Source organism: Thalassophryne amazonica, chromosome 4 (genome assembly GCF_902500255.1).
Source record: "Thalassophryne amazonica chromosome 4, fThaAma1.1, whole genome shotgun sequence".
In the NCBI taxonomy this organism is placed as follows: domain Eukaryota; kingdom Metazoa; phylum Chordata; class Actinopteri; order Batrachoidiformes; family Batrachoididae; genus Thalassophryne; species Thalassophryne amazonica.
The window spans coordinates 86897841-86910615 of NC_047106.1; the positions used below are offsets into that span (position 1 = coordinate 86897841).

Below are 12775 nucleotides of genomic sequence, written 5' to 3' on the forward strand. Positions count from 1 at the left end.
AAAGGACATCCCCCTCTGTGTGGACTCCCCCAAGTTAAAAGACAGATACATCGGACCATTCACAATCCTCAAGATCATCAATCCGGCCGCAGTGAAGCTCCAACTCCCAGCTTCACTGCGGATCCACCCTGTATTCCACGTGTCCCGTATCAAGCCACACCACACCTCGCCCCTCTGTGCACCTGGACCTACGCCGCCTCCTGCCCGGCTCATCGACGGGGAGCCTGCTTGGACAGTCCGCAGGCTCCTGGACGTCCGTCGTAAGGGCCGGGGGTTCCAATATCTGGTGGACTGGGAGGGGTATGGACCTGAAGAACGCTCCTGGGTGAAGAGGAGCTTCATCCTGGACCCGGCCCTCCTGGCCGATTTCTACAGAAGACACCCGGACAAGCCAGGTCGGGCGCCAGGAGGCGCCCGTTGAGGGGGGGGTCCTGTTATGTGGGCCGCTGAAGAGGAGGTACTGCTGGCCCACTACCACCAGAGGGCGCCCTGCTTGGAGTGCGGGCTCCAAGCACGAGAGGGCGCCAGACCCAGAGGAAGTGACAGCTGTCACTCATCACACCAGCTGTCACTCATCTACACCACTATTTAAGCCGGACTGCAACTCCACCTCCCCGCCGAGAAATCGACTACCATTAACAAGGTAATTTCTCTGCTGACTGACACTGTGTGTGTTTAACCTGAACTTCTATTGCAGCCATTTTCCTGGAGTGTTTCCTTATCTGGAGGATTGGCGTTTGGTGTGACAGTGACGGCTTCGCCTCACACCCCAACTCAGATAAGTGGTTGACCAGGAGCTGCACGAGTGTGTGTGATTGGAGGTGGAGGAGCTCCCTCCTAACTGTGTATGGACTGTGAATTACTGAGTGTGCGTTCTCACACTCATACATAATATCTCTGCTTTCTGCCAGCAGTACCAGGGTCGACAGCCGAAGACAGAGGCCACCTGGGGACTCGGGACTTGGCGGCTCCGGTGTTCTTCAGACCGTTGGTGGTGGAAGCCGTGTGGGACGCGGCTTCTCTCTCGTCAGGGGTCTTCTATCTTCGAGCCTGCCCACACGTCACCTGGTGTTAATTGACTGTGCAAATTCTGTGATTTTAGTTGTGTATTATCACAACATTAAATTGTTACTTTTTGGCTTACTCATTGTCCGTTCATTTGCGCCCCCTGTTGTGGGTCCGTGCTACGACACCTTCACAACAGGATTTCTCGGCCAATCGTCATGGACTCCGAGGGGCGTCAACCCGAGTTTGAACGGCCAATGGAAGAGCCAGGAGCGCAGGCGTCAGCGGGAGGCGTGTTGAGTGAGCTGCAGCAAATCTTAACCGCCTTCACGGCTCGGCTGGATTTAGTGGCCGAGCAGAATGTTCTCCTTAACCGGAGGGTGGAGGCTCTCACCGCCAGGGTGGAAGCGCGCGATCAGGGCGCTGCTGCAGCCACTCCTCTGGCTGGTCCTGGGCCTGTACATTAAATTGTTACTTTTTGGCTTACTCGTCCGTTCATTTGCGCCCCCTGTTGTGGGTCCATGCTACGACACCTTCACAACATTATTCTTAGTAAGGTGGTCCACGAGCTGCTGTGAAACCACCTTTTCCAGAATTTCAGAGCAAAATGATAGATTTGATATTGGCCTGTAGTTTTTCAATACACTATTGTCAAGATTAGATTTATTAAGTAATGGTTTAATCACTGCAGATTTGAAACATTTAACAACATTGAGGATCCTTGCACCTTCAAAGGCCACAGGACAAATATTTCTATTGTTTTTTTTTCATTTATGGATAATAACAAACACAGCAATACATTTAGTGACCACAAAACAGATTTTTTTTGCTCAGAGAGATATGTGCATGCAGATGCAGGAATTAATCTGCTACCAAATTTATTTATCTCATTTGCACAAATTCATCAAATCAAGGGAACAGATTGTTATGTACATACAACAGCATTCTGAGCACGGGACAATTGTTTGCTGCATTTTCCTCTCTATGGTCACTCCAGGGATCTGTGCATGTGGTTAATACTATGAAATATAATGATGTAATTTGAAGTCTATGCCACCTGTTCCTAATTACCATACACCTTTTAAGTTTTGCAAACTCCAATAATTCCAACATTCAAACTTATTTTAATGAAGGAAAATAAACTTGATTCATGTTAAATTAACTATTTCCATCCATGTTCTAAGTGAACTAGGTAAGTATATTTTTAACAAATTTCAAATGTTGAACATGACAAAAATAAAAAGACTAATGTCATTTTCTTTAGACCAGCGGCTCCAAAGCTTTTTTACAGAATTCAGATGAATTCAGATGAATTCTGTGTAAAATAGTTCACATTATATGACACCTAAATAGATCTTTGTCATTTGATTTGTGGTTTGTATGTCATGTGGTATTGAGCACTCGTACCATTTGCCATTGTGTTCCATTTAGAGTGCAATTTTGGTTATATTTAGCGTGAAATTTTGGTGCTATAAGTTTTATGCTATTGCATGCCACTGCGCGCTCACGCTAGCGGCAATGGCGCTTATCTTAAAAACAAACAAGGCAGGGTTTGTTTTGGTGATAGACATTAATTTGAGTGAGCTTATTGACACAAAAACACACAAAAACAAATCCACTACACCATAAGCCGTCTGGAGGCTTTTGGAGTATTTGCTTGGATGTCTCTAGCTAAAGTACAAGCGCTGTTAAATAAAGAGCTCAACAAATTTCTGTCGCAATTTTTTGCTGGACTGATGAAAGCAGATGGCTGTCTGTACATGAAGAAGTCAATGCACTGCATCAGCTACAGACTACATTGTCAGGATTGCTCTTGAACTATCTGACTGTTTTTGCAAGTTTACTGAGAACAATTTTGGACTGGATTGCTACTTAAAGTTTAAGTTGGACTGTTTGGAACCTCTTGACCTCAAAGGACCAGAGACACACACACACCAAAATGTAAGTCCTTTTTCTCTTGTTTGTAAATTAATAAAATATAAAATGACAACAGTCTATTTTAGGCATTATATAAAACAAATAATGAATGCTTTTTCATTAGTACAATGGAAAGAATATCCCATCTTTCACCTCATGAAACATTCTTTCCATTGCACGCATAAACATTCATTATTTCTATATTATTTTAGGAATATTGTGAATTAATCAAAATTATTTATTGCATGATTACATCACACATATCAATCACGTTCAGTTTAATTTCACTTAAATAGTTTTTAATCCTGGAATCATTCTGAGTTACCTAAATTTAAATGGCCATTTGATTTGAACTACCATAACAGATTTTCCAATGTAATGGTTTTTTAGTTTGGGTTGGTCATGAAGTTGAGTAGGGTGTTCTACTCTTAAAATAGTCCACTGAAAGATCCCCAAAGGAACATTGATTGAACTGAATGCTCATGGGATATTTACAGGGAAACACACACAAACTAGACTTTCCTTAAAGAATTGCACCACTGAAAATCCATATTTTATGTATCACCTCAAGGCCAGAAAGGCTCTTTTCTAAAGTTTGTCACTTTGCAACTGTAGTTCAGTCGGTTTAACAGGACAGGAACATCTGAAACCACTCTTGCAGCATAATCCACTTTTCAGCAATCACTGCTTCAGCTAAATACTTCAAACATCTTTTTTTCTGTGAGGCTTCGGTGTATCATGGCACGCCATGACTCTAGGTCGCGTCTTGTACCCACTTTAAGGGCCCCCCCACACATAGTGTGAATATGTACAATTCAGGGCGAGTCACGGCGAAACAGCTCGTATGAGTGAACCACGAAGCATTGCGCTGACGGGCAGGCATGCACAATCCCGGTGAGATGGTTCATGTACGTGATGGTGTCTTTCGAGCAGGAACACAACGTGAGGAGCTGCAGCTGCTCGCACTGTGTTCCATGGGACGAGGTGCACCACATCGCACCGCTGATGTGGAGGAAAATAAAATAAAAACCACCTGTATTAGGGGTGGGCGATATGACCTAAAATTCATATCACGGTATAGATTGAATCCCTTCACGGTAACAGTATATATTACAATACAAAAGTGTAAAAATTATAATGTAAGTGTTCTGAATGGGTCCCTTAGCAACGTTAAATTGAGAAAAATAAATAAATAATGACAACAAAAAACAAAAACAGATATGTCATTTTGAGATTTCAAAACTAGAGCTACAGTTTGCCAGAAGGTACATCTAAGATGCAAGCCTAGATCTGATGTTTTGGTACACTTGTTGTTGGGTCAGTGACTGAAGTTTCTTGTCTTGCACACTAGATGGCACACCTACGCTAAATTCATGAACGGCATTTGCTCTTAACTTAAAAAAATGACACACAGCACCTTTTAATCCAGTCTGGAAGAGGCCTGTGTCTCACAATTTAATAGTGACACTGATTGTGAATGTAAATTTACACACAGTAGCTTAGTTTTTCTGTCATATTGACAGTTTTGCTTTTCCAACATTTTTAAGTGGAATTGCATAACTTTTCTTTAACAGAATAAATTCAATCTAAATATATATATAAAAAAAACAATATTTGAAGAAGAGCTGCCTGAACCTTAACTGATTTGTCAAACCTGGTCTTTTAAAAATGAAATCTGAATAAATAAAAAAAAACTTTCTACAAATGATTGTGGGATCATTTGTAAACAGTTGCTCTTTTAATCTGAAAATGAGTGAAGCTCCCCCTCCTCCACTTTCTCCCTCACCCCTCCCCTTGCTCAGTCAGACTGTTGTTTTCCCTCCTTCGACCAAACTTGGGAGCTTTTTGAGAACACCCAGCCTTTCAACTATAATAAATCTTAACTTTCTGAAAGTACAGCAGCTATGGACGCAGAATTATTGGATTAACTGGATTATTTAATGAAATATTTTAATGGAGTTTTTTTCAGATGCTGCAGAGTGCTCGAGCTGATCAGAGAACAGGCAGCTGACGGCACAGTGACACTGAAAACAGACTGCTGTAGCCCAACAACGGACCCAATTCAGCGGGCTAACGCTTCTGTATTTCATCGTCACTGAGCTGTTTGTCAGCGTCTCTGTACCGGCTGCACTGCATGTCTCACATGAACAGTGAGAGACACACTTTCGCTCAGAACACCCCCACACTCATCCCTCTGCAACAACAGAGCAGCGGTTCACAGACACTTCACACAGAAGTTTTCCTGGATCGAAAAACTCCGTGGGCGTTATCGCCATTAGGCGGTGGAGTCCAAATCTCTATCATAGGCCAAATTTATACCGTATACTGGATAAACCGTACATACCGTACAGCGCTAAGCTGTATAATTAGTGAATATCACTGGGTTGATATAAATAATACATAAAAGGGGATGCAATACAGAACTCAGTGGTTAAATAATCCTGGTTAAATAAAAAGAAAAAAATGCCACAGGATTCAAACCCGCACACTCTGATTACCAGATGGAAACTTTACCACGAGCTACAATCACTGTCTTGTAACAGGTGTGTGAAATGGCTAAAATCACCAAGCAGATAAATGTATTTTCTAAAAAAAAAAAAGAAAAAAAAAAAAAGCCCTGTGATAACTGATTAAACGGCATTTGGTACAGCGTATTTCTGCTGATATGTGACTGAAAGTGGCGTATTTGTCATACTGTTCACTTGTCCTGGTACTGCGGTGCGCTGCTCATAGCCCTCATGGCCTGATACATGTGTCCTGTTAGACGTGACACTGATTTTGCCTGCTGCATAATGAACTGACGGTCTGTTTCTCCAGCCGATATATGCAATATATGTTTTTTATGTATTTCCACACAAGCACACACAGGTGCATGTGTGTCAAAACACTGGACGTGTGCTGCAGCTGTGATGTCCAGAACCGGAGATGTCTCAACAGCTGTGGGCAGCCAGCCACGCCCCCTGTCCTGTCAGCCCACAGACCAAGATGTCACTCTGTAATCAAATGAGCGATGCCTCACCTGCGGTGGGAGAAGCACATGCACAGATGTGTTGGAGAGGGGGAGCAGGCGAAACACACCCACGCGTGTTGTGTGCATTCGGCAACTTCACAGTCGTGGGGCAACAAATTTCACATCCACCTCAACAGTGCTGGTCTGCTGACTGTTTTCGTGATGCACGAATGGTCACACATTTTCTAAGTGCCATGTGAGCGGTGTTAGATGTTTGTGTGTGTTAGCTGGAATTTGGCCGACACCTGCCGCGAGAGGGCTCGATGGGCTCGCACATCACACACTCTGTCTTTCAGCCGCTGGTGTGAGCAAACAGTTGTAGCAACAGGTGTACGAGGCGCTAGAAGCAGCTACGATTTTACACATTTTGCATCCAATTCCTGCTTCATGCGCACTCATGCTCAAATTGACCAAATTCACACTATGTGTGAAAGGGCCCTAAACTACGATGAGTCCAAGCCAATTATTCATTCAATCATCTTCCAAACAGGACAGCCTACTGCTAGAAAATATCGCTGTGACTTCTGCTTTATTTTTTTGTCATGCAGTTAAAGAAAATGAGGGAGTGCGGCATGCCGTCTCTCTCTCTCTCTCTCTGACTCTCTATATACTCTCTCTCTCACTTTCTCTATATATGTGTGTGTATATTGCACACATTTTTGGATGTGCATTGTATCAACTATACTGTGTTTCTTTGTGACTTTACACCTTCATATTTAAGAGTGCGAGTGGTGTTTGTACTGAATTTTTATCATTTTATTGCATGTGAATGTGATGTAGGTGTGTTTATTTTGTATCAAATATTGGCAATGCAGCAGCTGTTCAAACCGTTATCAGTGCACAGCTCCCTTTCTAATTGATCAGTTGCGGCTGACATCACATCCTGAACAATGGCCACCGCTGCCTCTCGCAGAACCCTCTTCCTCATCTCCTCCATCTCATCTTCCTCATCCTCCTCCCCCCCTCTCTCTCCCTGGTCACTGGACTCTGCATCAACAGTACAACCTCTGTTTTGTGGTGAACTGTCCTCTGCCTCTCCCTCCCCTCCCACTTTCTCCACCTTGCTAAGTGCTGCTCCTAGCTGGTTTTCTGGACAGATGGATTTAGTTATCTTACTGCTATTGCTTGTTAGTGGCAGTAACTGTCGTTGGCTGTTGTTAGTGCCTCCTTCTTTACTGCTGCTCTTGTTTTGTAGCTGGTCGGAGTTCAGGTCACTGTGCTGTAACTCACCACTGTTCACAGCTGCTGTGGCATTGATGAGTTTGGCGTTGGCCTCCTCGTTCCCTCCTCCTGCCTCCTTGCTCTTCTTCACCGGGCTGCTCCCCGCTGTTTTCTTCTCTTCCTGGTGATTGTGTGTAGCATCCTCCTCCACTGTGCCATTGGAGCAGCTATTTTCTCCGTTGGTCACTGGAACTTCAGATGGCATCTTCTCTGCCTCCTGTGGTGCTTCCTCTTTGCTTTCTTCTGCCGGCGTCTTCTCAGCTGCTACAGTGTTGTCGTTGGTCTCCACAGTTGCTGGGGCTGCTTCACCATCAGTGCCTCCTTCTTCTGCTGCTTCTCCTCCTCCTGCTCCCTCAGCTGCCTGCTCCTCCTCCTCCTCCTCTTCCTTGGTGCCTTCTCCCAGCTCCACACTGGTGGACCTGCCCTTTCGCATAATGAAGTTCTTCAGGGAAACTGCCCGTCCAAAGTGTGAGCGCCTGGCCTTGGCAGACTTTCCATCTTTGCCTTCTTCTGTTAGACCTTCCTCTCCTGCTCGGGAGAAAAAAAAAGGGTTAAACCTTCTTTAACAATGAGGATTAAAATTCAAATTTCTTTTAAAGATGCAGTTCTACAAGATTATGAGATTATCAATCAATCAATCAATCAATTTTTTTTATATAGCGCCAAATCACAACAAACAGTTGCCCCAAGGCGCTTTATATTGTAAGGCAAGGCCATACAATAATTATGTAAAACCCCAACGGTCAAAACGACCCCCTGTGAGCAAGCACTTGGCTACAGTGGGAAGGAAAACCTCCCTTTTAACAGGAAGAAACCTCCAGCAGAACCAGGCTCAGGGAGGGGCAGTCTTCTGCTGGGACTGGTTGGGGCTGAGGGAGAGAACCAGGAAAAAGACATGCTGTGGAGGGGAGCAGAGATCGATCACTAATGATTAAATGCAGAGTGGTGCATACAGAGCAAAAAGAGAAGAAACAGTGCATCATGGGAACCCCCCAGCAGTCTACGTCTATAGCAGCATAACTAAGGGATGGTTCAGGGTCACCTGATCCAGCCCTAACTATAAGCTTTAGCAAAAAGGAAAGTTTTAAGCCTAATCTTAAAGTAGAGAGGGTGTCTGTCTCCCTGATCTGAACTGGGAGCTGGTTCCACAGGAGAGGAGCCTGAAAGCTGAAGGCTCTGCCTCCCATTCTACTCTTACAAACCCTAGGAACTACAAGTAAGCCTGCAGTCTGAGAGCGAAGCGCTCTATTGGGGTGATATGGTACTACGAGGTCCCTAAGATAAGATGGGACCTGATTATTCAAAACCTTATAAGTAAGAAGAAGAATTTTAAATTCTATTCTAGAATTAACAGGAAGCCAATGAAGAGAGGCCAATATGGGTGAGATATGCTCTCTCCTTCTAGTCCCCGTCAGTACTCTAGCTGCAGCATTTTGAATTAACTGAAGGCTTTTTAGGGAACTTTTAGGACAACCTGATAATGATGAATTACAATAGTCCAGCCTAGAGGAAATAAATGCATGAATTAGTTTTTCAGCATCACTCTGAGACAAGACCTTTCTGATTTTAGAGATATTGCGTAAATGCAAAAAAGCAGTCCTACATATTTGTTTAATATGCGCTTTGAATGACATATCCTGATCAAAAATGACTCCAAGATTTCTCACAGTATTACTAGAGGTCAGGGTAATGCCATCCAGAGTAAGGATCTGGTTAGACACCATGTTTTCTAAGATTTGTGGGGCCAAGTACAATAACTTCAGTTTATCTGAGTTTAAAAGCAGGAAATTAGAGGTCATCCATGTCTTTATGTCTGTAAGACAATCCTGCAGTTTAGCTAATTGGTGTGTCCTCTGGCTTCATGGATAGATAAAGCTGGGTATCATCTGCGTAACAATGAAAATTTAAGCAATACCGTCTAATAATACTGCCTAAGGGAAGCATATATAAGTGAATAAAATTGGTCCTAGCACAGAACCTTGTGGAACTCCATAATTAACTTTAGTCTGTGAAGAAGATTCCCCATTTACATGAACAAATTGTAATCTATTAGACAAATATGATTCAAACCACCGCAGCGCAGTGCCTTTAATACCTATGGCATGCTCTAATCTCTGTAATAAAATTTTATGGTCAACAGTATCAAAAGCAGCACTGAGGTCTAACAGAACAAGCACAGAGATGAGTCCACTGTCCAAGGCCATAAGAAGATCATTTGTAACCTTCACTAATGCTGTTTCTGTACTATGATGAATTCTAAAACCTGACTGAAACTCTTCAAATAGACCATTCCTCTGCAGATGATCAGTTAGCTGTTTTACAACTACCCTTTCAAGAATTTTTGAGAGAAAAGGAAGGTTGGAGATTGGCTATAATTAGCTAAAATAGCTGGGTCAAGTGATGGCTTTTTAAGTAATGGTTTAATTACTGCCACCTTAAAGCCTGTGGTACATAGCCAACTAACAAAGATAGATTGATCATATTTAAGATCGAAGCATTAAATAATGGTAGGGCTTCCTTGAGCAGCCTGGTAGGAATGGGGTCTAATAGACATGTTGATGGTTTGGATGAAGTAACTAATGAAAATAACTCAGACAGAACAATCGGAGAGAAAGAGTCTAACCAAATACCGGCATCACTGAAAGCAGCCAAAGATAACGATACGTCTTTGGGATGGTTATGAGTAATTTTTTCTCTAATAGTTAAAATTTTGTTAGCAAAGAAAGTCATGAAGTCATTACTAGTTAAAGTTAATGGAATACTCAGCTCAATAGAGCTCTGACTCTTTGTCAGCCTGGCTACAGTGCTGAAAAGAAACCTGGGGTTGTTCTTATTTTCTTCAATTAGTGATGAGTAGAAAGATGTCCTAGCTTTACGGAGGGCTTTTTTATAGAGCAACAGACTCTTTTTCCAGGCTAAGTGAAGATCTTCTAAATTAGTGAGACGCCATTTCCTCTCCAACTTACGGGTTATCTGCTTTAAGCTACGAGTTTGTGAGTTATACCACAGAGTCAGACACTTCTGATTTAAAGCTCTCTTTTCAGAGGAGCTACAGCATCCAAAGTTGTCTTCAATGAGGATGTAAAACTATTGACGAGATACTCTATCTCCCTTACAGAGTTTAGGTAGCTACTCTGCACTGTGTTGTTATATGGCATTAGAGAACATAAAGAAGGAATCATATCCTTAAACCTAGTTACAGCGCTTTCTGAAAGACTTCTAGTGTAATGAAACTTATTCCCTACTGCTGGGTAGTCCATCAGAGTAAATGTAAATGTTATTAAGAAATGATCAGACAGAAGGGAGTTTTCAGGGAATACTGTTAAGTCTTCTATTTCCATACCATAAGTCAGAACAAGATCTAAGATATGATTAAAGTGGTGGGTGGACTCATTTACTTTTTGAGCAAAGCCAATAGAGTCTAATAATAGATTAAATGCAGTGTTGAGGCTGTCATTCTCAGCATCTGTGTGGATGTTAAAATCGCCCACTATAATTATCTTATCTGAGCTAAGCACTAAGTCAGACAAAAGGTCTGAAAATTCACAGAGAAACTCACAGTAACGACCAGGTGGACGATAGATAATAACAAATAAAACTGGTTTTTGGGACTTCCAATTTGGATGGACAAGACTAAGAGACAAGCTTTCAAATGAATTAAAGCTCTGTCTGGGTTTTTGATTAATTAATAAGCTGGAATGGAAGATTGCTGCTAATCCTCCGCCCCGGCCCGTGCTACGAGCATTCTGACAGTTAGTGTGACTCGGGGGTGTTGACTCATTTAAACTAACATATTCATCCTGCTGTAACCAGGTTTCTGTTAGGCAGAATAATCAATATGTTGATCAATTATTATATCATTTACCAACAGGGACTTAGAAGAGAGAGACCTAATGTTTAATAGACCACATTTAACTGTTTTAGTCTGTGGTGCAGTTGAAGGTGCTATATTATTTTTCTTTTTGAATTTTTATGATTAAATAGATTTTTGCTGGTTATTGGTAGTCTGGGAGCAGGCACCGTCTCTACGGGGATGGGGTAATGAGGGGATGGCAGGGGGAGAGAAGCTGCAGAGAGGTGTGTAAGACTACAACTCTGCTTCCTGGTCCCAACCCTGGATAGTCACGGTTTGGAGGATTTAAGAAAATTGGCCAGATTTCTAGAAATGAGAGCTGCTCCATCCAAGTGGGATGGATGCCGTCTCTCCTAACAAGACCAGGTTTTCCCCAGAAGCTTTGCCAATTATCTATGAAGCCCACCTCATTTTTTGGACACCACTCAGACAGCCAGCAATTCAAGGAGAACATGCGGCTAAACATGTCACTCCCGGTCCGATTGGGGAGGGGCCCAGAGAAAACTACAGAGTCCGACATTGTTTTTGCAAAGTTACACACCGATTTAATGTTAATTTTAGTGACCTCCGATTGGCGTAACCGGGTGTCATTACTGCCGACGTGAATTACAATCTTACCAAATTTACGCTTAGCCTTAGCCAGCAGTTTCAAATTTCCTTCAATGTCGCCTGCTCTGGCCCCCGAGCAGGCGACCTGAGAGGAATCAGTTTCTCCAGCAGAATAAAAACCTGTGCTTTGGGTCAATAACAAACAAAAATTTATATGTCACAATATATATAAATACAATACAGTATAAAAACTTCTTAGTCTTTTCAGCTTTGTAAATCCACAGATTCATCTCAGCTATTTTCATCTGCTGCATCCAACTTCTCCTCCTACAGTCCCTGTTTTTACCCCTGTTTTACCCCATACATCACTGCTGATTTTACCAGTGTCTTCTACAACTGACCTTTGACTGCACTCTGTGGGCTCTTTCTGCATTCACTTCTTCATCCTCAGTTATTATTGATCCTATTCATCCATTCATTCTTTTCAAAACATGTCCCTGCATGGTAACTTTTGAATCCTGATCTTCATGAAATCTCAAATATTCTGTCTTTATATCAACCATGAGTCCTTTTTTTGTTTAGCTCCCTATCTAATTCCTTCTTTGTGGCATTGCACAATGCAGTGTCATCTGCAAAAAACAAGCACCAGAGGGACTGGATTTAAATCACACAACTCAACACATCCAAGGACACTGAAAACATCAGGACCTAAAGAACATCCCTGGTACCATCCTGCTCTAACTGGAATCTTCTCCTTGAATAAAATTCTAACCCAGGTCTTCAAGTCCTCAAATATATCACCACTAAAGATCTTAACATGCCACCTTATTATATTTCTTTTTTTCAGATCAATAAACATAAAGATTAATTTTATCTGCTCGTTAATTCCAATTAAGGGTCACGGGGTGCTGGAGCCTATCTTAATGGCTATTGGACGAGAGGGTAAACCGTGGACAGGCCACCAATCTACAGTATCGCAGAACACTTTTTGTGTTTATCCATGCGTCTTCACATCAATTACAATTCTGAATGAACTCTTCTTCTACCTGGTATAAAACCAAACACTTGCTCCCCTGTACTGATCTCTTTCCTGAGTCCTCCCAGAACTCCGTTGTATGTTTGAGCCCTCTATAGATTCCAGTGTTGCTCTGTCTACTCCTTATAGATGGGCACGATCACATTGTTCTAGATATAAAATATCAAGTATAGTTCAAAACGTA

At 42.5% G+C, this 12775-nt stretch overlaps 1 protein-coding gene across 2 annotated transcripts in view; it reads right to left on the reverse strand.

Annotated features, from left to right (window-relative positions):
- Nucleotides 1-12775, reverse strand: part of si:ch211-137a8.4 (oleosin GRP-17) — a 181466-nt gene that overhangs the window by 54743 nt on the left and 113948 nt on the right. The window contains exon 3 of one of the 2 annotated variants that reach the window (XM_034168216.1): nucleotides 7163-7681. In XM_034168216.1, the coding sequence (XP_034024107.1) occupies nucleotides 7163-7681 (519 nt within the window). Of the gene's footprint in view, nucleotides 1-7162; nucleotides 7685-12775 lie in introns of both variants that reach the window. The other variant, XM_034168215.1, reaches the window with a different exon arrangement.